The sequence below is a fragment of the Dermochelys coriacea genome, chromosome 3 (genome assembly GCF_009764565.3).
Source record: "Dermochelys coriacea isolate rDerCor1 chromosome 3, rDerCor1.pri.v4, whole genome shotgun sequence".
Classification (NCBI taxonomy): domain Eukaryota; kingdom Metazoa; phylum Chordata; order Testudines; family Dermochelyidae; genus Dermochelys; species Dermochelys coriacea.
The window spans coordinates 157,677,811-157,705,607 of NC_050070.1; the positions used below are offsets into that span (position 1 = coordinate 157,677,811).

At 42.7% G+C, this 27,797-nt stretch overlaps 1 protein-coding gene across 5 annotated transcripts; it reads left to right on the plus strand.

Annotated features, from left to right (window-relative positions):
* On the plus strand, window positions 1-27,788 carry LOC119854045 (NACHT, LRR and PYD domains-containing protein 3-like). Of its 5 annotated transcripts, XM_043511643.1 has the most exons (14): window positions 17-239; window positions 1,257-1,498; window positions 3,269-3,568; window positions 4,210-4,251; window positions 4,745-6,425; window positions 7,561-7,716; window positions 12,032-12,205; window positions 12,400-12,555; window positions 19,423-19,545; window positions 21,132-21,302; window positions 21,718-21,885; window positions 22,571-22,741; window positions 22,932-23,166; window positions 26,737-27,788. In XM_043511643.1, the coding sequence occupies exons 3-13, from the start codon at window positions 3,292-3,294 to the stop codon at window positions 23,116-23,118; spliced, it is 3,306 nt and encodes a 1,101-aa protein (XP_043367578.1). In that variant the 5' UTR covers window positions 17-239; window positions 1,257-1,498; window positions 3,269-3,291; the 3' UTR covers window positions 23,119-23,166; window positions 26,737-27,788. The 5 variants fall into 5 exon arrangements, with proteins under 5 accessions (XP_038253829.1, XP_043367578.1, XP_043367577.1 ...); XM_043511642.1 differs by lacking the exon at window positions 26,737-27,788 and having other exon boundaries at window positions 1,257-1,539; window positions 22,932-23,707; XM_038397898.1 differs by lacking the exon at window positions 26,737-27,788 and having other exon boundaries at window positions 18-239; window positions 22,932-23,707.
* Window positions 27,789-27,797: the final 9 nt, after the last annotated feature.

The following is a 27,797-nucleotide window of genomic DNA, read 5'->3' on the forward strand; positions in this document are numbered from 1 at the left end:
CGGGTGTTCAGCTGACAAGAGGCTCTGCAATGTGGCAGAAGGCAGCCAGCAGATGGTGCAAGGGTTGAAAGTGAAACTGGAAGAGAAAGGAAAACAGGCTCCTAAAGAGGGGGGAGAGGGGAGCATAACAAAACTTACTGATGTGGACAGACGGCCTGGGAAATCTTTGTTTGTTTGGGCTGGGTAAGGATTTCGCACACGAGTCGCTTGCTCTTCCCATGCTGAAGGAAGTTCGAAAGGTAAATTTGTAAATTTTCTGTCTGGCTTGTGCAGAAGTGAGATTAGATCCAAGCAAAGCAGGGGGTCTGAGATCTCATCTTTTTCTTAAAATGCTTCTAACAGCCTTAAGATCCTTTAGAGAGCAGAGCTTGATCGTTTCCAGTTCCGGTTAGAATTCTCATTCCATTGAGAAGGTAGGGAATGTAGAATCAGAACTAAGTTTCTGGCTTTGGTGCATTTCAGTGAAGATGCGGCTTTCCCGAGATGTAGTGCGTTTGTGCTTTTCAAAATGTGCTGTGCTTTCTGTGTTTAACAGCATCAGTAACTTGCGTAAGAGAAGGTAAAAACTGGGGATGGGTTTGAGCTACAAAGTTCAGCTGCAGATCCAAACCTCGTCAGAGAATGGGGATGTTCAGATCCTGGGTTTTGATTCTGTCTAGGCAGGGCCTTTGCTGTAGTGTCCTTGGTCTGTTAAACTACCCCTAGGTGGGTTTTGGCCAATATATCCTTCTCCACTAGGGTAACCAGATAGCAAGTGTGAAAAATCGGGACTGGGGGGGAGGGGTGTAATAGGAGCCCATATTAAAAAAAAAAAAAAAAAAGTCCCAAATATCGGGACTGTCACTATAAAATTGGAACATTTGGTCACCCTATTCTCCACTCTCATACCCCCCTCCCCCCCCCAGTCCTGCTTTAAGGCCTGTGCCCTAGCTGCTAGGCTTTATAATAGTGCATGCTCTGAATACTTTTCTAGAATATGAGTACAAAGATACAGCTTGGCTGCTGAGGGACTCCTCAGAGGTGGGATGGCTGGATGGAAAACAAAGTGATTTATTTAACATTTTTATTCTTTCATTTACTCTGTATTAAGATCCCTTTTCAGTATAAATGAATATAATTATTCTTATTGCTACTTGCATTAATTCTACTAACCATATGAAATCTAGGAAATGATCATGTTTATCCATCTTTCAACAACTCTCTAGAATTAAGGATTTGTTGTTTTGCCTCACAAACTGTCTTTTTACCTTTCCCAGCACTGAGCCAGCTGCCTGAAACACTTTGGGCCTGACTCTTCTCTCGCTCCCACTGGTTTTACACTCACGTAACCTATTGACTTCAGTGGAATTATTCCTGATTGCCAGCAGCATGAGAGGAGAATGCATCTTCAGCTTTGTTATTCTGAGGAAATAAAACTCAACGCTTGCTGAGCTGGCAAATTTCATTTTCATTTGGCGTTCTTTCCGGTGATGAAAACACACATCTTGTGACCTGTACAGTAAGTGGCTGTTTCTTGGATGCACCTCCTGGTTCTCTCCAGTGAGTTGTGTGTGAATCTTGCTGTATTATCTCAGCTGTAATTTCCCCCTCTGGCCCCAATCAGATTTTTAAAGGAGTGACTAAGCTCCCCATGGATTATAAGAATTCAACACAGCCTCTTTTCTTTCTTATAGAAACAGGACACAATCAGAACCTGATCTGAGGCCGTAGGACTGGTGGTTTAGATAAACTAAACCCTGAACCCAAAGCACTCATGATTTATTTTTGGGCATACAACCTAAAGTAAAACCAGGTTTCTCTGTTCACTCTGACCATAGAGTCATACAAATGAAGGGTTGGAAGGGACCTCAAGAGGCCCTCAAGTCCAGCCCCCCTGTCCTGAGGCAGGACCAAGTAAACCTTAGACCATCTCTTACGGGTGTTTGAACAACCTGTTCTTAAAAATCTCCAAGGAAGGCGATTCCACAACTTCCCTTGGAAGCGTATTCCAGAACTTACTATCCTTATTGTTAGAAAGTTCTCCTAACAGCTAACCTAAATCTCCCTTGCCCCACCTCTACTCCAGCCCAAAGCAGGCTTAACCAACCCCAGCCACTGCTTCATCCCTGGGGCCACTGCTCCGGGGGCCTGGGGCCAACTAGCTGCTCTGGTGGTCCAAGGGTCACTGCTCTGCTGGCCCTGGGGCTGACCACTGGCCATCTGCTCCAGCCTTGCCGCTGCTCTTGTGGCAGGGGCTGACAGCCACTGCTCCAGCACTATGGGGGCTGACCCAATCCCGGTTGCTGCTTAACCCTGGGGCCACTGCTCTGGCAGCCCTGAGGCTGACAGTTGCTGCGGCCCTGCCCCAGAAGAAGTCCCGGAGGTCCCAGAAAGTCATGGTATCCATGACCTTCATGACAGAATCGTATCCTTAGTAATCATACTTAACACTTATACACAGAGCTTCTCAACCAAAGATCTCATAGCACTTTACAAAGGTAGGTAAGGATTATTATCCCGATTTTACAGACGGAGGTACAGAGTTTATCTGACTGGCCCAGGCTCCCATGTTAAACCAGTAGCAGAATCTCAACTAAAAGTCAGGTCTCCTGACTCCTGGACCCATCCTCTAACCATTAGATCACACTGCCATCCCCAAAAGGAGGTATAAGCCAATTGATTTGGATAGTATGAGAACCACCTGAACCTGGTGCAGTAAATCAGTTCTCCCTTTGAAACAGTCCCCTACAGGCTTGACTCTCTTTGCAGGCTGGGGCTAGCAGGTATCGTTGGATCATAGATGATTAGGGTTGGAAGAGACCTCAGGAAGTCAACTAGTCCAACTCCCTGCTCAAAGCAGGACCTAATCCCCAACTAAATCATCCCAGCCAGGGCTTTGTCAAGCCGGGCCTTAAAAATCTCTAAGGATGGAGATTCCACATCATGCTTTTGCTCCCTTTCTAATGTTCCTGGGCTTCCCCATTTTGTTGTGCCCCAGGATATGTGACATACCACTGAGCCTCCAAAACCATTCAGATCTCCCATGTGTTATGGCACCATTTGGATGATTGTGTATACTGCACTTTGTGGTGCATTCCGTGCATTCAGGGACAGTCCCTGACTTGTGTAAATGGGCATAGCTACACTAAAGTCCACAGAGATTTAGGCCAGCTGAGGATCTGTTTATTTCTAATGTGACTCATCAGGATGATTGTAGCCTTCATCAGCTTGCTAGGTAACACTATTATGTGGGTTATTTTTTTTTTTCAATTACCTTATTTTCTTTAAGGCAACTGACCTTCATTGGGTGCAATGACGAAAACATACCAAGACATCCTACTGATGATCTTGGAGGAGCTGGTAGAGGAACAGAGAAAGAAGTTTAAATTGAAACTTGGTGACACTGAACTGAGGAAAGGCTATGCAAACATTCCCAAGGGACGTCTGGAGAAAGCTGATGTAACAGACATGGTTGATCTGCTGATTAGATACTACCAAGAGGAGTATGCTGTGGAGGTGGTGATAAACGTGCTGGATCAAATCAATGATAAGTATCTGGCTGAAAGGTTGAGAAGAAAGTCAGCTGAAGGTGGGTGGTGATTATATCTAGTCTCTGTCTGTAAGTATAGATAGAGATAAAAGGTAGGAGCTGGATTCTGTGGCAACCCCGTGGCATTGCAGTCCTGGTGCAAGGTGGCCCTAAAGCCACAGGAGATTGTCCTGGTGTAGGGTGATCCTTCAGGGGCACAGAGCCTTGCCTTCTCCAATATAAACACATAGCAATGTCTGTGTTTAAAAAAAACAAATCCCCCAAAACAAAACACTCCACTGCACATCCAACTTCCCCCTTGAGAGAAGATGAGAGAGAGAGAGAACGAACCACACATGGGAGATGTTAGTCATCTCAATGCACTACTGGAAGGTGCTCTGATGCTGTGATGACGATGGAGGTATCAGAATGCAATAGTGGCTCCTAGGCTACCTCTGCTCCTGGCTGCTAACGAACGTTGTGGCTGGGGCTTCCTTGAACTCTAACAATCCCTAATTGAAGATGCCCTTAAGGGCCAGCATGACAAACTCCTTGCTGGATTGCACTGTGTATTTTTAGACACAGCTGTGGCTCTGGACCCATATGTCTGTACCATTATAGAGTTATCATAGATATGACATATATACTCTGTTGAGAGCATGTCCAGGAATCAAGACATGATAAAGTGTCTTTTCTTTCAGTATGGAAAACCAGACCTGTTTCTGTAAAGCCCCCTGATATCGGTAAGTCACTGCCCCAGCAGTTCGTGCACTAGCCTATTTTTGTTTTAACACCAAGGACCAAGAAAGTGATATGAAATACAGTGGCACATGTGTGAATGTTCTTGAATTCAGTGCAACGCCATTTACAGTAAAGTAAAATGGAAGGTCAGAATACATCAAAATGTGCAGCTCCCAAGTCTGCTTAAACTGAAACTTCCTCTTAGACTGAAGTGGTTCAATGGAAACAAAATGGCTTTTCTCTAAGAGAGTTCCACTGGACCCAGATGTGCCAGGTATTTGCACAGTACAGTTTGTCTAGGTGTAAATCTGAAATGGATTTTGGGAAGATCTCTGAACTGTAAGGAAATTGGATCCACATCTGAGCTTTGCAGATTAGGCCATCTTTACTGTAAAATGTCCTCTAAAAATGACTGTTTCTGTCATATTGATATATTTAAGGATATGTTCTTAAATAGACTAGAATACTGATAAACTGTTCTCTTCTCTTTTCCAGACCACAGAGCGAACTATGTGGCCTCTGTGAAGGAAAAATTTAGAAGAGTGAAGGATTATAATTCCAGGCCAGGAGAATGGGTGTCTTTGGAAGACCGCTACACAAAGCTCTTTATAGTAAAAAAACACCATCAAGCAGAAGATAAAGAACATGAGCTATTGTCTAGAGGAAAAAGACACATGGAGATCATGAGGAAGCCGAGAAGCTTTGCGGATTCCCATGTTAATGTGGAACATCTTTTTGACACATTATCAGATGGCACAATAACCAGAAAAGTGATCTTACAAGGAATAGCAGGGATTGGAAAGACCGCTACAGTTAGCAAAATTATGTACGATTGGTCATCTGGCAGGCTTTACCAGGGCAGATTTGATTATATTTTTCATTGGAGCTGCAGGGAGCTGAACCAAAGAACAGAAAAACTGAGCCTAGCTCAATTAATTTTACAAAACTGGGGACATCCAAAGCCAGAGATAGGGGAAATTTTGTCTTGCCCAGATAAAGTCTTGTTTGTCATCGATGGCTTTGATGAACTCAGGTTTCCTGAGGATTTTGATAAAAGTAAAAGCTTATCCTGTGATTTGAACACACCTCACTCAACAGCAGCAGCTGTGGTAGAAAGTCTCCTCAGCAGCAAGAGCCTTTCAGAAGCATGCTTTCTTGTCACAACAAGACCATTAGCCGTAGGAATGCTGGAGACCCAAATGCAAGGCGACCTCTGGGCAGAGATTGTGGGCTTCTTGGAGGAAGACAGAAAGGAGTTTTTCAAGAAGTTTTTCAAAGATGAAGAGAAAGCAGCCTTTGCCTACAGTTATATCCAAGAAAATGATGTAGTGTTCACCATGTGTTTCATCCCCCTCATCTGCTGGATTGTCTGTACAACCCTGAGCCTTCAATTGAGGTATAGCAAAGCGCTCGATCAGAAGGTGAGCACAACCACCGAAATATTTACCTATTTTGTAGCCACTTTATTGCAGTCCCATGGTCGTCCACAGACATCCACGCAAGACCTTTTTCACAACCTTGGATCATTGGCCTATGCTGGTGTGAGGGACCAGAAAGTGCTATTTGATGAGAGCACCCTGAGAAAGTGTAACTTGGAGGTGTCAAAAGGTCCATCAACTTTCCTCACGGAATTGCTGCAGGCAGACATTTTTGTGGAAACTATCTATAGCTTTGTCCATTTGACGGTTCAGGAGCTGTTTGCCGCCTTGTTCACCTTCTGGAACAAGGAGAAAGCTTCTGAGCTCCTGAAAGAAGCCTTTGTGGAGAATAAAAGCCATTTGATCTTAACTGTTCGCTTTCTGTTTGGATTGAACAACGACAAGTCACTAAAGCCTTTGAAAAGGTACTATGAAACCTGCATGGGCATTTCAAAGGATGAGCTGCTGAAATGGACTAAGAAGGCATTTCTTATTTGCCAGGAACAGGGCGAGCAAAACCATCTCCTGGAGCTGTTGCATTGTTTGTTTGAGATTCAGGATGAGGAGTTTGTCATAAGTGCTTTGGAGGAGATCAAGGAAGTGGTCTTCCTGGAGAACAATCTAGGGCAGGATGACCAACAGGTGATACTATACAGTCTGCAGCATGCCAAGGAATTCAGTCAGCTGAAATTGGCCGGTCTGAAAGAGAGAGACGTGATCAAACTGGTTCCGTTGTTAGGGAAATGCAGACAGATCTAGTAAGTACCATCAATGTGACCAAACTTTAGCGGAGTTCACAATATTCTGATCTCACTTGTCTCAGTGTGAACAAGGAGTAACTTCACAGAAGCCAGTGGAGTTACACTGCTATAAGTGAGGTCAGAATCGGGCTCAATAATGTTGTTAAGGTGAAACACAGGGCAAAATTTGGCCTGAAAAATCCTTGTTACTTGCCGTTATATATGAGCCAGCAAGGAACCTCACAGCATAAGCTGAGGTTTCAGGGTTTACAGTTAAACAGCGCCTCCCTGCATCTGGACTCCTTGGGTATGTCCACTTTGGAATTGGAAACATCCAGACAACACACCAGCTCTGCTCGTGCTCCTGTGCTAATATTAGTAAAGTATCCAAGCCCGCTGCCTCTCTGGGCCCATACTTGGGGGACTAGCTCATGCCGCCACCTATGTGCCAATGTCACATTGCTATTTTTGGCATGCTAGCTTGAGAAAAGCTAGCATGTGTCTGTCTACCTGGGCTGAGAGAAACACTCCCAGCTGCAGTGTAGACATATTCATTGAGAGACAGTAAGCATGGAAAGCCTCAGTGTCATTTTTAGTCTCTCTTCAGAGAGCTTCATATTAAGACCCATATCCAAACATATTCAAATATCTGCCGCCTTCTTCTCTTCACTTGTCTCCACTGCTCGTCCTTCATCCCAGCCCAACCAAATCCTCCTCCTTTCCTTCCCAGCCTTACCCTTCTCTCTTCCCAAATAGCACTGCAGCTCCAATGCCTAGCCTCCTGCTCCTTTTCTGTAACCCCCAAGTTCCATGTCCTCCTCCTCCCAATCCCTTACCCTGACCAGGGCACCTGCCTCTTCTGGTCCCATCATGGGGTATCATCAGCTCCTCAGTCTCTCTACTCAGCCCAGATCCAATTGTTAATTAATAAACTAAATACTGTGCAGTGCTCCTTCACTCTGATATTTTCTGTATCTAATATAAGACTACTACATATTGTACTCTAGACCAAAACTCCATGGGAGTCTATTGCAATCATTCCTGTGATAACATCCATCTCTGTGCTGAATGGTCTTCCTGATTAGCAGAGCATCTACTCCTGTAGCCTCCGATATAAATACTAACACTGCTAAATCTGTTTTTTTCCCTACAGTTTGAATGCCTCTGGAATCTCATTGTCTACGGTACACAAAGTGTGTGCTTACCTTTCACAAAAGCTTAGAATGACCAGACTGTATGTGGAGCACGAAGAAGAAGAAGATGTAATGTATTTTACAGTGGAAGCAAGCTGTGAAAGGGACCCTTGCACGTAAATACGACTATTTGTCTTGCTCACTCCAAGAGACAATCTAGAGAGAGAAATCATTAGCAACAAACACTGCAATGTGGTTTTGGACAGTGAAAGTAGAATCATATGCTATTTCTATAAAAGTCAGCCAGAGCAGGATAGTTGTGCTCCTTTGATATCTGATGTCAAGAGAGTTGAAAGAGAGGCCATCAATAGTATACTTTCCAGTTCAGCAGTGGATAGTAGGACCTAGCCTTTCCATATGTTGTCCCTTTCACGCTCATGTGGGATAAAAGTGATCATGAAATTAAATTCATGATTCTAAGAATGATGGAAGGGCAAACAGCAGAATAAAGACAATGGACTATAAGAAGGCAGATGTTAGAAAACTCAGAGAATTGGTAGGTGAGATCCCATGGGAAGCAAGTCTAAAGGGAAAAAAGTACAGGAGAGTTAGCGGCTTTTTGAAAAAAGAAAAGGAGTACTTGTGGCACCGTACTCCTTTTCTTTTTGCGAATACAGACTAACACGGCTGCTACTCTGAAACCGGCTTTTTGAAGAGACATTATTAAGGACACGAGCAAACTATCCCAGTGCATAGAAGAGATAGGAAGCAAGATAAGAGGCTGCTCTGGCTTAACCAGATCTTCAGCAACCTGAAACTCAAAAGTGTTATACAAAAAGTGGAAACTTGGTCAATTATGAAAGATGAATATAAAATTAAAACTCAAGAATGTAAGGAACAAAATTAGAAAGGCCAAGGCAAAAAACGAGATTAAACTGGGGTAACTACTTGAGAAGCCAGAAGAAGACCAAGGACAGGGTAGCTTAATTACTCAACGAGGAAGGAAAGATAATAACAGAAAATACAGCAATGGCTGAAGTGTTAAATGCCTTTTTTGTTTTGTTTTGTTTCAGTTTTCAACAAAAAGGTTAGCAGTGATTGGATGATTAACCTAAGGAACATCAGTGTAAATGGGGTAGAATCTCAGGCTAAAATAGGAATGAACAAGTTAAGAATTACTTAGACAATTTAGGCCAGGTCTACACTACAGGTCTATATCAGTATAATTACATTGGTCAGAGTGTGAAAAATCTACACTCCTGAGCAACACAGTTATATGAACCTAACTCCCCATGTTGACAGCACTATGTCAACGGGATAGCTTCTCCTGTTGACATAGCTACTGCCTCTTGGCAGGTGGGTTAATGACACCAACAGAAGAAGCTCTCCTGTTGGCATAGTAGCATCTTCACTAAAATGCTACATCAGTGCACTGTATGTGAAGACAAGCTCTTAAATGGCTTCAAGTTGAAAGGGCCTGATGAAATACGTCCTACAGCACTAAAGAGATCTCTGAGCCATTAGCAATTATCTTTGAGAATTTGTGGAAGACAGGATAGATCCCAGAGGACTGGAAAAGGGCAAATATAGTGCTAATCCACAAAAAGGGGAATAAGGACAACCCAGGGAATTGTAGATCAGTCATCTTATCTTCAGTACCCAGAATGATGAGCAAAGAAACAATCAATTTGCAAACATCTAGAAAATAATGTGATAAGTAACAGTCAACGTGGATTTGTCAAGAGCAAATCATGTCAAACTAACCTAATATCCTTCTTTGACAGGGTAACAAGCTTTATGGATGGGGGAAAGCTGTAGATGTGATATATCTTGACTTTAATAAGTCTTTTGATGCTGTCTCACATGACTTTCTCATAAACAAACTAGGGAAATACAGCCTAAATGGAGCTGGCTGGGGGTGGGTGCACAACTGGTTAGAAAAGCGTACTCATTCATCAGTGGTTCACAATCAATGGTTCACAATCAAGCTGGAAGAGCATATCAAGTGGGGTCCTGCAGGGATTTGTCCTAAGTCTGGTTCTATTCAGTATCTTCATAATTGATTTGGATAATGGAGTACACTTATAAAGTTTATGGACAATTCCAAGCTGGGAGGGGTGCAAGTGCTTTGGAGGACAGGTTTAGAATTCAATTTGATCTTGACAAACTGAAGTAATGGTCTGAAATAAATAGGATGAAATTCAATAAGGACACATGCAAAGTACTGCACTTAGGCAGGAATAATCAGTTATAGGGGAAATGATTGCCTAGGAAGGAACACTGCAAAAAAAGGATCTGGGGATTATAGTGGATCGCAAACTAAATACGGGTCAACAATGTAATACTGCTGCAAAAAAAGTGAACATAATTCTGGGATGTATTTGCAGGACTGTTGTAAGCAAGACACAAAAAATAATTCTTCCACTCTACTCAGCACTGATAAAGACTCAGTTGTAGTATTGTGTCCAGTTCTGGTCACCATACTTTGGGAAAGATGTGGACAAACTGGAGACAGTCCAGAGGAGAGCAACAAAAACGATTCAGGGTCTAGAAAACATGGCCTATGAGGAAAGTTTGAAAAAGAAATGGGCTTGTTTAGTCTCAAGAAGAGAAGGCTGAGAGGGGGACATAACACCCTTCAAGTATGTAAAAGTGTTATAAAGAGGAGGGTGATAAATTGTTCTCCTTTACCACTAAGGACAGGACAAGAAGTAATAGGCTTAAATTGCAGCAGGGGAGATTTAGGTTAAACATGAAGAGAAACTTGCTAACTGTACGGGTAGTTGAGCTCTAGAATAAATTGCCTAAGGAGGATGTGGAATTTCCATCATTGGAGATTTTTAAGAACAGGATAGACAAACACTTGTCATGGATGGTCTAGATAAGACTTAGTCCTACCTTAGTGCAGGGGACTGGACTAGGTGACCTATTGAGGTCCCTTCCAGTCCTCCATTTCTATGATAAACTCACCTCTGTATGCAAAGGGACAGCCCTAGATTAGTGCACCATGTAGTTCCACTTAAGCCTTATTTTGGTGGGTTTAGATAGGATTTACTTGAGGTGTAGACCTTATGCTGGCCCTCTGCACAGGGGAGAATTTCACCCAGTGAACTCCTGAGTTCTGATCCCAGCGCTGCTGCTGAATCACTGCGAGGGGCCCTGGGCAAGTTGCTTAACCTCACTGTCGCCATTTTGATTTATCTGTAACATGAGATGGATCTGTCATGAAGATGAATGCCTGTGAAGTGTGTTCATGATGGAAAGCTCCATATATGTAAGTGCTACATGTTATCATCATCTCTGTATTTTAATGAGATGCCTAGTTCATGACAAAGTTTATCAGGCACTAGTCCCAGTTGACAACCCCATCTTAATTCTGCCAGTGCATCACAACTTGATAAGGATCAGCATTTCTAATGGCTTTCCTCAAATGTAAGGTGCCCTGGTGGGGTAGAGTTGCTGTGTCATAGCTTGCTGCGTGTTCACTTAGTGAAATTCCCACCCCATGCAGGGAACCAGCATGAATCCGGTGCACCTCCTCATTCCTATGCACAGGGGTGAATGTCATGCCTAGCTAGTGTTGGTCTCATCAAGATCACAGAGCTGTTTTGAATAGCAGAGCAATGTAAAGAATCATAGAACTGTAGGTTTAGAAAGGACCTCAAGGGTCATCTAGTCTAGCCACCTGCCAAGATGCAGGATTTGTTGTTTCTAAAAGAAGTGGTATTCTAAGTCATCATTTTGTTTTATTTGTTTTTGTAGTGAATGCATATGATGGTGTTAGAGGTGACCTTCTTGAAAAGGAAAAGAAAAATTTGACTTGTGCCCTTTTTTGCCCACTATTTTTCCAAAAAAGTGCATTTGGATTTTTTTTCCTATGCTTGCATTTATTTTGGAAATATCCAAATATCAAATCTAGTTCTTCTCAGGTTTTGGTGGATGACCCATTGGAGGTCTCAGAGATATGAATAGTGATTCCTTTCAGCCCTTGCTTGGTGGGACTGTGGTATTAACAAAGAGAAGTTTGCTTGTGCATGTGTCTCTGGGTTTGAATTAAATAGCTGTTAGTTAAAAGTCTGTACTTTTATTAACCTGAATTTTAAAAAAAGTCACTTCCTCTCTCAATGAGTTTTCACTTGCATGGTGTCTTTAATGGCGTACGGCTAACAGCACTCCAGTTGACCATAGAATCTTAAAGGAAGAATTGGGTGGACAAGATCTAAATTTTGATGTCATAACAGAAAAAAACATTTTTCATTTCAAAATGCCATATGGGTTTCTTTCATATATAAAAAATTTTTTTTGAAGGCCATTAGCCCAATTCCCCTCCCCTCCACTCCTGCCTATTCCTTTGCTGGTCATGTCTGAGCAGTAAAACCATTCAGTTTTGTATTAGCCAAGTGGAGACCAGTCTGGTTTTGCCCTGACATCTCATTTTATTTTCCTACTCTGTTAAAACCTCTAAGTAAGGTGATCTCATTCTGCTTACAGAATTACTTTAGATAACCTTCCTGAAGACACTGCCATTGCAATTTGTGACCACGTTATTCCAGCTCACCCTGGCATTGTCGCCCTTGATGTGAACAAGATTCAGGGAAGCGAGGAATTTGTAAATAGCCTGAAGAATAGTCTTCTGGACTCGGACTGCAGACTGGAATCAGTGGGGTAAATGGACATTTGTAATTTCAAGTTATCAGACAGACTCACCATATCCTTCCTCTCATAGAAACTGAGCCAGGTTCTTCCTGATGATAAGCATCCATTTATTTCAATTTCATACTAAGGACAGAGGCAGGTCATCTTGTGAGGGTCAGGAAGGTGTTTACAGATGGTTTGATTCAATTTTATTTTCTGCCAAGCTTCAACATTGAGAACCCCAGACTCCAGGCTTTCCAGGACATCTGCCAACATCTTGCTACTTACCGTAGCCCGAGAAAATTCCTCTTATTTCGAAGGTATGAGGAGGATGAAATACACTTTGGATATGAGGCAAAGGATGAGAAGAGTGGCAACAGGTACATTTTAATTGATTCGTCTTCGTTTGTCTCTTGTTGAAATCATATGTAGCATGGGGGAGTGTCACTGGGACATCAAGAAGTGGATCTAGCTTTAATAAAACAACGTCACAGGAGCTTTCTTTATAGAGGGTTTACATATATTTTTAGTTCTTCCCTGAACTAAGACAGCACATAGCCAAAGCCTAAACAAATGGAGAGATTGAAATTTGGATTTCACAGCCAGGCGTTTCAGTGTGCAATCATCTCAGATTTGGTCTCAGAACATGAGGGTTAACAGAGGCAGCATCCAGATTCAGAATGCCTGTAGCATTCAGCATGTAAATGGACTGCCTAAAAGTTCCAGTATCCTGCTCTCAACTTCCTGGTCTGATTATCCTGGTTTTAGTTCATAAGGTAGCAGTCCCAGTTCACAGACTTGAGCCTGACCCTCATACATAAGGCACCCCTGTTTCAGACTACAACATACCCCTGCCCTCATTGGCCTAGACTCCACTTTCCTCATCAAGCCTCGTGTATTTTTTCAGGATCAAATCAGGGCAATTAATTCCTGCTTTTCCTGGCTAATTGTTGTCATGGCAACCCTCCATTTATTTCCAGGTCTCAGCACTCTCAGACTCTGGAACTCATTTAATTCCCAAAGAAAAGGGAAAAAGAACTAGCACAGGAAAATGCTGCAGAATAAATAGCTATAAAGAACAGGGGATGAGGGAGGGAGAGATCAGACAGTCTCTCAAACTCCATTTGTATCCATTTACTCAGGCCTTGTCTACTGTGTGCTGTCTTCCGGGTGCTAAGATACGGGATGTAGACCTGAGGTTGAAAAGGATCCTAAAGGGAGCGGGAAAGAATCCCCTAATTATCCTTCATGTGGGAACAAATGATACGGCTAGATTCTCGCTGGAAAGTATTAAGGGAGACTATGCTAGGCTGGGGAAGACGCTTAAGGAAATTGAGGCTCAGGTGATCTTTAGTGGGATCCTTCCTGTTCCTAGAGAAGGGCAACAAAGGTGTGACAAGATTATGACTGTCAACAGATGGCTTAGGCAGTGGTGCTATAAGGAGGGCTTTGGGATGTATGGCCACTGGGAGGCATTCACGGACAGAGGACAGTTCTCTCGGGATGGACTTCATCTGAGTAGGGAAGGAAATAGACTTCTAGGATCGAGGCTGGCACAACTGATTAAGAGAGCTTTAAACTAGGAATTAGGGGGAGATGGATGGGAGATGTCCAGGAAATCTCCACGCCAGATTTTAGCATTGAGAGGGAAGAAGACGAAGTAAGAAAGGATACGGCCGTGGGTAGGAGAATGTATATAAGGAGCGAGGGCGGTGTGGATACTAGTCTAATAGGTTATACTGGCTGTAGAATGACTGTGCCTAATAGGGTACAAAATGTGAGCGAGGCCAAAGAGCGAAAATTAAGATGTTTATACACCAATGCGAGGAGCCTAGGTAACAAAATGGAGGAACTAGAGCTACTGGTGCAGGAAGTGAAACCAGATATTATAGGGATAACAGAAACATGGTGGAATAGTAGTCATGACTGGACTACAGGTATTGAAGGGTATGTGCTGTTTAGGAAAGACAGAAATAAAGGTAAAGGGGGTGGAGTAGCACTGTATATCAATGATGAGGTAGAATGTAAAGAAATAAGAAGCGATGCAATGGATAAGACAGAGTCCGTGTGGGCAAAAATTACATTGGGGAAGAAAACTAGTAAAGCCTCTCCTACGATAGTGTTTGGGGTGTGCTATAGACCTCCGGGATCTAATTTGGATATGGATAGAGCCCTTTTTAATGTCTTTAATCAAGTAAATACTAATGGAAACTGCGTGATCATGGGAGACTTTAACTTCCCAGATATAGACTGGAGGACCAGTGCTAGTAATAATAGGGCTCAGATTTTCCTGGATGCGATAGCTGATGGATTCCTTCATCAAGTAGTTGCTGAACCGACTAGAGGAGATGCCATTTTAGATTTAATTTTGGTGAGTAGCGAGGACCTCATAGAAGAAATGGTTGTAGGGGACAATCTTGGCTCAAGTGATCATGAGCTAATTCAGTTCAAACTAAATGGAAGGATTAACAAAAATCTGCAACTAGGGTTTTTGATTTCAAAAGGGCTGACTTTCAAAAATTAAGGAAATTAGTTAGGGAAGTGGATTGGACTGAAGAACTTATGGATCTGAAGGTAGAGGAGGCCTGGGATTACTTTAAATCAAAGCTGCAGAAGCTATCGGAAGCCTGTATCCCAAGAAACGGGAAAAAATTCATAGGAAGGAGTTGTAGACCAAGCTGGATGAGCAAGCATCTTAGAGAGGTGATTAAGAAGAAGCAGAAAGCATACAGGGAGTGGAAGATGGGAGGGATCAGCAAGGAAAGCTACCTAATTGAGGTCAGAACATGTAGGGATAAAGTGAGACGGGCTAAAAGTCGAGTAGAGTTGGACCTTGCAAAGGGAATTAAAACCAATAGTAAAAGGTTCTATAGCCATATAAATAAGAAGAAAACTAAGAAAGAAGAAGTGGGGCCGCTTAACACTGAGGATGGAGTGGAGGTTAAAGATAATCTAGGCATGGCCCAATATCTAAACAAATACTTTGCCTCAGTCTTTAATAAGGCTAAAGAGGACCTTAGGGATAATGGTAGCATGACAAATGGGAATGAGGATATAGAGGCAGATATTAACATATCTGAGGTAGAAGCGAAACTGAAACAGCTTAATGGGACTAAATTGGGGGGGCCCAGATAATCTTCATCCAAGAATATTAAAGGAATTGGCGCCTGAAATTGCAAGCCCATTAGCAAGAATTTTTAATGAATCTGTAAACTCAGGAGTAGTACCGAATGATTGGAGAATTGCTAATATAGTTCCTATTTTTAAGAAAGGGAAAAAAAAGTGATCCGGGTAACTACAGGCCAGTTAGTTTGACATCTGTAGTATGCAAGGTCCTGGAAAAAATTTTGAAGGAGAAAGTAGTTAAGGACATTGAAGTCAATGGTAAATGGGACAAAATACAACATGGTTTTACAAAAGGTAGATCGTGCCAAACCAACCTAATCTCCTTTTTTGAAAAGGTAACAGATTTTTTAGATAAAGGAAATGCAGTGGATCTAATTTACCTAGATTTCAGTAAGGCATTTGATACCGTGCCACATGGGGAATTATTAGTTAAATTGGAGAAGATGGGGATCAATATGAACATCAAAAGGTGGATAAGGAATTGGTTAAAGGGGAGACTGCAACGGGTCCTACTGAAAGGCGAACTGTCAGGTTGGAGGGAGGTTACCAGTGGAGTTCCTCAGGGATCGGTTTTGGGACCAATCTTATTTAATCTTTTTATTACTGACCTTGGCACAAAAAGTGGGAGTGTGCTAATAAAGTTTGCAGATGATACAAAGCTGGGAGGTATTGCCAATTCGGAGAAGGATCGGGATATTCTGCAGGAGGATCTGGATGACCTTGTAAACTGGAGTAATAGTAATAGGATGAAATTTAATAGTGAGAAGTGTAAGATTATGCATTTAGGGATGAATAACAAGAATTTTAGTTATAAATTGGGGACGCATCAATTACAAGTAAGGGAAGAGGAGAAGGACCTTGGAGTATTGGTTGATCGTAGGATGACTATGAGCTGCCAATGTGATATGGCTGTGAAAAAAGCTAATGCGGTTTTGGGATGCATCAGGAGAGGCATTTCCAGTAGGGATAAGGAGGTTTTAGTACCGTTATACAAGGCACTGGTGAGACCTCACCTAGAATACTGTGTGCAGTTCTGGTCTCCCATGTTTAAAAAGGATGAATTCAAACTGGAACAGGTACAGAGAAGGGCTACTAGGATGATCCGAGAAATGGAAAACTTGTCTTATGAAAGGAGACTTACGGAGCTTGGCTTGTTTAGCCTAACTAAAAGAAGGTTGAGGGGAGATATAATTGCTCTCTATAAATATATCAGAGGGATAAATACAGGAGAGGGAGAGGAATTATTTAAGCTCAGCACCAATGTTGATATAAGAACAAATGGGTATAAACTGGCCACCAGGAAGTTTAAACTTGAAATCAGACGAAGGTTTTTAACCATCAGAGGAGTGAAGTTTTGGAATAACCTTCCAAGGGAAGCAGTGGGGGCAAAAGATCTATCTGGTTTTAAGATTCTACTTGATAAGTTTATGGAGGAGATGGGATAATGGGATTTTGGTAAGTAATTGATCTTTAAATATTCAGGGTAAATAGGCCAAATCCCCTGAGATGGGATATTAGATGGATGGGATCTGAGTTACCCAGGAAAGAATTTTCTGTAGTATCTGGCTGGTGAATCTTGCCCATATGCTCAGGGTTTAGCTGATCGCCATATTTGGGGTCGGGAAGGAATTTTCCTCCAGGGCAGATTGGAGAGGCCCTGGAGGTTTTTCGCCTTCCTCTGTAGCATGGGGCATGGTTGACTTGAGGGAGGCTTCTCTGCTCCTTGAAGTCTTTGAACCATGATTCAATAGCTCAGACATGGGTGAGGTTTTTCATAGGAGTGGGTGGGTGAGATTCTGTGGCCTGCGCTGTGCAGGAGGTCGGACTAGATGATCAGAATGGTCCCTTCTGACCTTAGTATCTATGAATCTATTACACAGTTTTTTCAACACAAGTTATGCCAACATAAAGCCACTGCTTTAATTAAACTGCTGTTGCACGTCTACACTATGCTCCTTGAGGCGGAGTGCATCCACACTAGCAGCTCTTGCATCGACACAGAAAGCAGCGCACTGTGGGTAGCTATCCCACTGTGCGTCTGGCCGCAGGGTGCTTTGGGAAGGGTTTGCACCTCCCTCCCACATCAGCCTCCGCCACCCTCCACAGTGCTGCACAGCTGTATCCCCCCCCCCCCGCCCCGCAGCAATAGCCTGCCCTGCCTTCCTTGCTGCAGCGTTCCTAGAGCTGGGGAGAGCAGGATTCTACATTAATGATTTTGTGATTCCCTCCAAGTTCTCCCACAGCTTCCTCTTCCCACAGACCAAGATGATCTACCCTTTCCCTGTAGTCCAGGCATGAATGCGTTTGCTGCCAGGAGCCAGCATGCTCAGCTGCCGGACAGTAGCTATGTGAGCTCTCCACGCTGAGGAATGTCAACACTTCCCCAGGGTTTTGAAAGGGGAGGGGCGCATGCCTGTGTAGCTGGATACAGGACAGCGGCATTCAAAACAGTGAGCAGAGTGGTCACGGCAGGTATTGTGGGAGGTCCTGGAGGTCAGTTACAGTGACTTAACAAATGCAGTGTCTACACTGTTGCTTTGTCACCCTAACTTTGCCGCAAAAAGCTCTATGCCAACAAGAACAAATGGATATAAACTGGTCATCGGGAAGTTTAGACTTGAAATTAGACGAAGGTTTCTAACCATCAGAGGAGTGAAGTTTTGGAATAGCCTTCCAAGGGAAGCAGTGGGGGCAAAAGACCTATCTGGCTTTAAGATTAAACTAGATAAGTTTATGGAGGAGATGGTATGATGGGATAATATGATTTTGGCAATTAATTGATCTTTAAATATTCATGGTAAATAGGCCCAATGGCCTGTGATGGGATGTTAGATGGGGTGGGATCTGAGTTACTACAGAAAATTCTTTCCTGGGTATCTGGCTGGTGAATCTTGTCCATATGCTCAGGGTTCAGCTGATTGCCATATTTGGGGTCGGGAAGGAATTTTCCTCCAGGGCAGATTGGAAGAAGCCCTGGAGGTTTTTCACCTTCCTCTGTAGCATGGGGCACGGGTCACTTGCTGGAGGATTCTCTGCCCCTTGAAGTCTTTAAACCATGATTTGAGGACTTCAACAGCTTAGACATAGGTGAGAGGTTTATCGCAGGAATTGGCTGGGTGAGATTCTGTGGCCTGCATTGTGCAGGAAGTCAGAATAGATGATCATAGTGGTCCCTTCTGACCTTGATATCTATGAATCAGGTGGCTTAATTTTGTTGCCAAATGGGAGTTTTGCTGCCAAAAGTAGCATTGTAGTATTTTCACCTCTAGCTTGAGAACATCAAGTGGGAGACAGTTATGTTTTTTGGAGTCATCTAGTTGAGATGTGGTGCATAGAACCAGATTTCTGAATTTACAGTCATGTCTGAAAGGTTGTTTAACATTAAAGTAAAAATACCTGACCGGGACGATTGGTCTGCAATGATCTTTGTTAGGTTCTTCAGAAGATCTAAATAATGACACCCAGGGGCACAGCATTACCACTGGCATGTCTTCCCAGACACCAGAGGTGCAGATTAGGCCCCTAAAGAACTTGAGGCATTGACACATTTAACAAGGATCTTATATGTACTTTCAACTTTAACTTCATCTGAGCAATACTGGGTTGGCTGGTTGGTATTTGGTCTAGGGATACATAAATGTAGATCTAGAGAGATTAGAAACATTGACAAAACGTAACCAAGTGAGATTCTATTTGAAAACATGCAAATGAATACATCTGGGGGAAATAATCTGAAACAGAGATATTCAGTGGGTGGGAAATGGTAATGCTAAAAGAGACTTGAGAGGGAAAGGAGAGCAATTTAGACATGAGTTTGCAATGCGATGTGATGGAAAAGGGTAGTATGATTTTGGGGCTGCGTACACAGAAGCATCATACCCTAGGATTTGCAGACACTGTGCTTGTTTAGATTTGTAACTTGAGTCAAAGTAAGGTTATTGTTATGAATAATAGTTGATAAAATAATGTCATTTCTACTGCCTCTTTCACCAGATTATCTCAGAGCTGTTAATTGATATGGAAATTACTGTGGAAGAAGAAATGGAAAAGCCATGCAGTAATTCTTTTAGCACCTCTTTTCTATAGTTGTAATGTAATCTTTTTCACTTTCTTTTATCCAGACTCCAAACGAAAAAGAAGAATAAAAAGAGAAAGGGAAAGAATGAGGCACAGAAAAAGTGTTTTCCCTGGCCATGTTTAATAAGGAAAACTGGAGAGAAGAAGCAAAAGAAAAAGGACTGCATGTAAATATTCCCTTCCCCTTTTTCATGGCTCTTGAAATATTTTCAGTAATTCACTGTAATAAGATAGAAGCCCCTGAATATATTTACCCACAAAGGGACAGATACCAGATCCAAATGAGAATAAACAATATATTGTTGTAAGGAAAAAATAAACTATAGAAGGACTCGAATCAAACCCATGCATGAACTTCAGGGAATTTCAAACCTGGTTCCAAACTTCATGATTTGTGCCCATCACTATATTAAGTAAACCTGAATCCAGGATCAGGAATGCCACAAACTTTGGGAACATCTAGATCCAAATTTTGCAGTTCAGTCCCATCTCTGAAATAATGGCAGAGCAGAAAGGAAAAATGTTTGTTTAGTTATTTTCCTTGGTGAGATGATGATTATTATTATTATTATTATTTGTTTACAAGAGTGCCCATGATGTGCTAGGTAGAGCTGGGAGAAATTGTTTGAACAAAACTTTTTTTTGGCAGAAAACACAGATTTGGAGACATGGAAACATTTCATCAATTCATTTTGACATATTTTGTTTCAACCTTTTCTAAACAAAATGTTTAATTTTTTTGGTTTAAAACAGCTTTTCAATTCAAATTTCCTTTTAATATTATTTTTTAAAATATGTTAAATGCTCAAAAACAAAACAAAATGTTTCATTTTGGGCTGAATGAAACCTGAAATAATTGTTCAACCTGAAATAATTTTTTCCAGCTTTTCAGTTTGCTAAAAATTTTATTTTTGGCTTTATCTGAAACTAATTTTTTTCCCAGTTTTTTGGAAATGCCAGTGAACCAGAAAATCCATTATTCTCCCACCTCTTGTGCTAGGTGCTTTCTAGACATACAAGAGGAGCTCACAGACTAAGGGCAGACAAACAAGTAGACAGAGGTCAGGGAATGGGGATAACAAAATGGATTTTCTGTACAAATCAGTAAGATTTGCTAAAAGCAGTGTGGTTGGTGTGTTGTAAGAGGGACTTGAAAATGGAGACGGCAGGGGCCTAGCATGAGTTCAGGGAACTGAATGGCATGGAGGTGATTGTTTGAGGTGGATGGACAAAGGCAGTTTAATTAGTGAAGTGGAGGGAAAGGAGATGATGCGTATCTTGACAAGGGAGGGCCGCTCTATACAGATCCTTGAAGGAGGATCATGCATCATGTTGGCTCTTCCTCTATGCGTTCTCTTCCTCACTCTGCTATACTATCTGTGTGACTATGGGCTTTCACTTATGCCAAGATTTTCAGAAGTGTCCTATAATTTTTGGAGGCTCAATTTTTGGGTGCTCAGATTGAGATGCCCTTAGGGCCTGATTTTCAGAGGAGCCAAGTGCCTATAACTCCAGTTGACGTGAATAAGAGCTGTGGGTGCTTGGCTGCTCTGAAAATTCGGCCCCTAGTGTTCCAAATTGGGCATCCAAAACAAGTGGCCAATTTTGAATATTTTGGCCTTAACTGCTTTGTGCCTCTGTTTCCCCAGCTAGTATGCACTTTGGCAGAGTGTTTAGAAATCCTCAGATGGGAAGTGCTACTGGTGGGGAAAAAAGTTGTTGTTTTATTGTTAAAATCTGCTTTTTCCACTAGTGCTGTCCTCGCCTGTCTCCCTGAAGAGTGTTTTCTTGAGCTCACCTTGTGGGTCACCTCCACATTCACTCCGCTAGCTCTGTGCCTGGATGAAAATTCCATCAATGATGAGCTGATGAAAACAATATGTGAAAATCTGAACAGTACTGATTATCAGCTTCAGTGCCTGAGGTGATCAGAATCTTCTAAGGCGTCTTCCTGGTATCCAGGATAGGAACATAGGAATCTGCCAGAATTACTAGGACCAGACCAGTTCTCCATTTGGTTCAGTAGCCTAACTCTGGCAGTGACCCATACTAGATGTTTCTGAGGGCTGACCTTTACACCAGCTAAGGATCTAGCCCCCAGTTTGACTTTTATGAAGGTCTTACACAGTAAATACTCGCCAGTGGGAATTACTCGAGTTGTTCATAATGAGACATCCAGGGGTTGGTAGGGGGTCTAAAAATATGTGTCCATGTAAGTTCAAAATATCTGCTACAGCAGTCATCCCTCTCCAGTTTGAAGTCTGGACTACCTCTGTCTATAGCTGTCTTTCAGTCCAGGGCTTGTTTAATCTTTTCTCCTTGTATGTTTCTTTTTAAAGCCTTCGCTCTTGCAGCATAACTCAGGAGAGCATGGCTAATATCTGCTCGCTATTCCTCTGCAACACGGCAATCTCCTTGGACCTGCAGAGCAACCCCGTGGGGGATGAAGGAGTTAAACTACTTGCAATATGCCTGAAGAATAAAGGTTGCTGCCTAGAAAAACTGAGGTACATTTGGAGAGAGATGCTCTGGTGTAACTGTTGATATGGAAAACGAGGCACTGTAACTAGTGCGTAGGGTGGTATCCATTGGCTTCAAAGCACAGTTACTAACATAGGCCCTGGTCCTGCAAATATTTGTTCGTGTGCTTAAATTTACCATCCATTTAAATGGGACTGCTCTTGGTAGGCAAGGTAAGCATGTGCCTGTGGCCTGGTCTACACTAGAAAATTGTTGTCTTAACTATGTCTCTCAGGGATGTGAAAAATCCACACCTCCTCCACCCCTGAGCAATATAGTTAAGCTGACCTAACCCCCAGTATAGACAGTGCTAGGTCAATGGAAGAATTTTTCCATCAACGTTGCTACTGCCTATCGGGGAGGTGGATTAACTACAGCGACAGGAGAATCCCTCCTGTGGGCTTAGGTAATGGCTACTCTGAGTGTTTCCAGGATTGGGGCCATAGTCTAAGAAATGAAGAGCTGAACAATGGCCAGCAGAGAATTTGCTGTGTGCACAGGAGCTCTTTTCCTGGCCAAGGCTGCCTCCCTCCTGGCAGAAGGATTCTGGGGATAGGGCATGGCGGGATAGGGTGGGGGAGGCAGGGCGAAGTGGAGGCCTTCTGCACCCAGTCTCTGAGAGCTGAGTAGAGGACACACATCAGTCCAACTTTTCTTTCATGGTTATTTCAGCTTATCAAGTGCTGCACTCACAGAAGACTGTGTTCCTGCCATCACCTCTCTGTTTTCCCAGAAGAACACCCTGATTTGGCTTGACCTGAGCTTTAATCACCTCGGAGATGGTGGAGTGAAAGCCTTGTGCTCTGCCCTGAAAGATAAGGAGAGCCGTCTTGAGAAGCTAATGTATGTCCAGGCTCCATTCTTTTTCCTTTTCATTTTGTTGATGCCATAAAGAGTCCCGGGTGGGTTGTTTATAAAACCGTAATGCACTCCATAATTCTTCATTTTCATAATGATTTCAGTGATTTCAGGCAGCAATTAGGTTTTCAAGCTCTCTGATTCCGAGTCTTTCCTCTTTCTTCCTATTGCATAGCCTTGAACACAATGGCATCACTAACAACTCTGAGCAGGAGCTCATCCAACTCATTGAAAACACCCTGTCTCTGAAATATCTGTGCTTGGATGATAATGAGCTTACATCCACCTCCAAAGTCCACATCTATGGCGTGTGGGACAAGTATCATGATGATGAGGAGGAGGAGGAGGTGGAGGAAGACTGACTGTGAGTCGCAGGTGCTGCACTCAATTCTCCCTTCTTGGCTATGAAGGTAGGTGCAGATCTCAGGAACTTCAGTATGTTACACAAAGATGGTGCTAAGGAAAGGTACCAAAACACTGGGATGTTTACAGTATATTCTTTACACACTGAACAAAGAGCAATACAGGATGCAGCAGTGCAACCATTTCCTATACAGCTCTGCCCATGAGCCTCAACCCTGGCATGGATGGAGCACCTCTAAGGATGAGATGGATGCTCACCCAGTCTTGGCTTTTCTGATGTGACTGGCATAAAGGATGTGGAGGTGATGGCAGAGAGAACAAAGGGGGCAAGAGGAAACCCACCTATACAGACCCAGAAATTGCAATCTGAATTTCAGAAATGATCTTATCAAGTGTTCTGACATTTATAGAAGGCAACTTTGAAAACTACAGTCGCTTCAGAGCTGCAACCTGGTGGTTGTTCATTAAACTAAAAGAAACCAGGGCAAATAACTCTTGCCTGTGAGTAAATGTTTTCTGGTTCTTGTGTAATACTGAGCAGTACTGCGTAGTACAAATAGTTCCAAAATTAAAGGATAATGCAAGACATCACCTGTTTCATGTCCAATTTTCAGATTGTGAGCTGGCTGGGGCAGGGACTGTCTTTATGTCATTTGTTTATACTGTGCCTATTACAAAGGAGCCTGATTCCTCACGTGGGAGTTTAGGAGCTACTGCACTAGAAATAATAATATAGCCATGCAATAATCAGTTATTCAGTGTTTTAATGCAAAGATCAGGCCTGGATTAGGTCTCTCTTGTATATTCCATGCATGATCCTAGCACTCCTCTATTTCCCACAGAGGGGACCAAAGGAGTGGAAAATCTGGTTCTTTGGGACTGAGATAATGAGGCCTCATCTTCCCCTCCCTCTGACCTCACAAAATCCTGTGAACAAATCTTGTGGGGCATATGGCATCCATGGGTTTTAGGTGGATGTTGCTGGGGCGTGAGTTGCGGGCTCTTTGCAGCTTTGTTCCTTAGAAGTCCATCGAGATTTCCCGCAGTAAATTAATTCTGCCACTCTCAGGGTTAGTTCATGCAAATACCTGGTCTATACTTTTGGCCATTCCCCCATGTCTCCATGAGGGCACTGAGCCAGGAATGAGCAGTAGGGGCCTTTAGAGATCCATGCTGCCATAGGGATCAGGGTCTCACTTTCCAAGGCTGCCCAGAAACCAATGGGATTATCATACATCTATATGGTAAGAAGGCCACTCTGAAGGTGCCTCACCTTGAACTCATGTTGCAGAATAAACTCTGTGAATCTTTCTCACTATGTGTGGCCTGGTAGTTGTGTTTTCTCAGTATGGCCTGGTCTAGACCTGGATTTTTTTTGTCAGTTATGCACATTAGAAAAAAATGCCTTGAATATTGGTATATTAGGTCATTTTTAGATTCCCTGGGATTCTATACTGTGTGAGCATTTCATGTACCGTGTGCTGAATAATAACTTGAGGATTCTGTTCTTATTAAACTAACCTGGCTGTTCATTAAAGCAACTGTTTATAGAATTACTCCAGCCACACCTTAACATTCCTAGCCATGTGCACACAGACTGACTTCCCAGTTTCTCCTCTAAACTCTTCTCTCCTGCAACCTTTTCTCCTCTCTCCATGGTCCATGTACATTGCTACAATGAGAATGATAGATTCCACGTCCAGAAGAGACCATTGTGTTCATCTAGTCTGACCTCCCATATAACGTAGGCCATAGACCTTCACCCAGTGGTTCCTGCAGCGAAGACAATCCTACAAAGAATCAAACCCAAGAATATTTACAATAAAAATAAATTCCTTAATGTTTTGCTTTTGACTGTAACTCACGGCTCATAAAACATCATAGTCTATAACCTCTGCAGATCAATACAGTCTGAGACCTCTAATGCCTTGTAAACTGGAACATTTAATGAGATTAGAACTAAAATGTACCAAGGAAGCTAATTTTTCATTAACTGTTAATATTAATAGGCTCTTCTAAATGTATTTCACAAGTTTCAATAACAACCTAGTAACCTGGTGTGGCATTTTAGCAATTTATAATCCCCTCCTGTAACAGGGATCTGAATTAATCTTTATACATCTCATTAGTTTAGCCATAACAGATCTTTTATAAGGCAATTGGCTTTCAGCAGCCTTCATTTAATTTAATTTATTAATATCTCATTTATATTTCATATATGCTGTTTTAATTATTAAATTGCTTCATCTCAGAAACATAATTCTGTTATACAGCACCTACCCTATGCTTTTAGAGCCTGAAAAAAATTTAAAGGCATTTTTGAAACAAGAGAAGGTTTTTGTTGTTTGTAAAAATCAGATCTTAATTTTGAGCCAGAGGTTCATGAAGTTTTTCTTAGCAAATTAAATTGATTTTTGTTCTTTTTTTTAAAAAAAAATTTCTCTATTCTATCCTGATACAAAATTTTATAATAGAATTACAGAAGTACAAACTATACAGGGCAGAATTATCATTAGTAGAAGCACCATTAAACAGGAAATACAGATATTTGGGTGTTTGGGGCGTGAGGGAGGGGGGTGACCAGTAAATAATCTTCTCCGATAGCACTATAGCAATATTCATATCTGCTATCCAGTGTAATAATTATTATTATTTATTTCAGTGAATAATCTGAAGTACATGCCATTAAGAATAATAATTCATGTTCATAGAGCAGCCTTCATCCCAAGATTGCCAAAGCAATTACAAACAATGCACCATGAGTCCTGCTCATCCTCTTCTTCCCATTAGTTCCACTAACCTCAATGGAACTAATCACGTGAATAGAGGCTGTGGAACTGGACAGGATGCTGGGACAGGCATATAGGGTTCAGCTGCCTTACTCTGGTGTCCTGTTGTAGAACCCCACTTAAAGATGCAGAGCTCTTTGCTAACTGATGTTAGCAGCCAGACCAGGTGGGGTTCCATCAGCTCTAATTATGGAGCATAAACACTGTAATTCCAGAGTATCTCTGAAGCAGAAGAGAATTAAGGATAGGAACAAAGTGGTCCTGCAGAGACAGGAACAGCCAAGCTCATCGTGAGATTATATTGTCAGTTAAATGAACAATAAAGACAAAGCCAAGGAAAGGGGTATGTTTGGACACAGCGATTGCTGTGTTAGGAGCAGGATGGGAATGCTATCCACATAAACAGATGCTACACACCGTACCACTGAAATGAGTCCATCTCGGGGTCGGGAGGGGGATGCAAGACAGGGTATCAAACAGCACACACAACATTGCACAACAGGGCAGAGAGAGAAAGTTGTGACCGTAGAGAACCAGGGAAGCCCCATTCCAAAAAATGTCATGAGATCTTGAGGGTCTGTTTTTCGGCACTGAGAGTGGCAAGCAAAGACCTAATCTGTGTGTATCTACTGTGACTGCCTGCGTGTATTTGGGGATTTGAAGGTGCAATAGCAGGAAGTGTGCCTGCAGTTGGACATATTCCAAGCCACCTAAGCATTGAAAATCAGGCCTTTGCTATCCATGTAGAGGAGAAAAGATTTGATATTTTTAAATATCCCATCTGAAAAATCCACATGGCATGCACTCAACTTACTGTATCTACTTCAGGCCAAGAACGGGCTGAGTCCCCCTGCTGTGATTGGAGCCTGAGATTTCATGGAGTCTAGGGATTCCAGCTCTGATGCTGAGACCACCAAGCTCCATTCTGGAGAAAGATCTTCCTCCTCTCTCAGGAGTAATGTTCAGGCAAGAAGCCCAATCCTGCACCCATTGAGGTCAATGGGTATTTTGCCATTGACTTTTAATGAGAGCAGTATGGGACCTGTGGTACTGTGTGAGAGATAACAGCAAATGAATACATCCCTGTAAAAATGATAGGGTCAGCTCCTCCTCTCCTGCAGGAAAGCCAGGTGGGAGGAATTCTCAGTAAGGATCCCCTTACAGTGTTTCCTGTCAAATTGCTCCATCGTGGGTTTCTATCCTCCCTCCTCCTACAGAATAGGCAGATGGTTCCACCCTCGGGACCAGCAAATCCCTTGACAGTCACCAGAGATAAAAAGCCACTGCTGCAGTCTCTGTTCCTCTACACTGCCTCCTGGCCCCCTGGCTGCTCTTCCTGACTCCCTGTCAGTAGCTTCCTCTAGCACCCTGATCAGAAGGCGTCCCATTCAGAAAAGAATGTTGTCCTAGCTGTGTCATGTTCTGAGCAGAGTTCCCACAAGGTTGGTGTGTTTGTGTGTGTGTTTCTCCCCATCCTACCTCAGCCCCTCCAACTGTGTGCAGACCCTCGGATCTAAGAAGGGTTCTCTGCAGGGCCTGGGGCAGTGTGGGGACAGGTGTGGTGATCCATGCACAGAGATTCTCTCTGTATGGAGAGCCGGGGTGCCTAATTGTCTTAACCCCTGCTAAGAGGATGTACTTGCTAATTATGCGCATGTCACTGTGCATTAAATCAGCTAGAGATGTGAGTCTCCCTTGGGAGCTATTTGCCATGATGTGAGTAACCTCTGTCAGCTAAAGCCCTCCTGGAGTGAAAGTTTTTAAACAATGCTGTGTGTTCTCTCCTCCCAGTAGCCAGCAGGGCAATGAGCGTGTTCTTCCCACAGTCACTTGCTGCTCTAGACCAAACTTCATTGCACCGTGACCCCCTTCTGACAACAAAAATTACT

Bases quoted from the DNA above. Each gene is read 5' to 3' on its own strand.
- LOC119854045 (XM_043511643.1), top strand. From the start codon at position 3,292: ATGACGAAAACATACCAAGACATCCTACTGATGATCTTGGAGGAGCTG. The intron at 4,252-4,744 runs GTAAGTCACTGC...TCTCTTTTCCAG, and splicing joins TGTAAAGCCCCCTGATATCG to ACCACAGAGCGAACTATGTG. The intron at 19,546-21,131 runs GTAAATATTCCC...TTTTTCCACTAG, and splicing joins CAAAAGAAAAAGGACTGCAT to TGCTGTCCTCGCCTGTCTCC.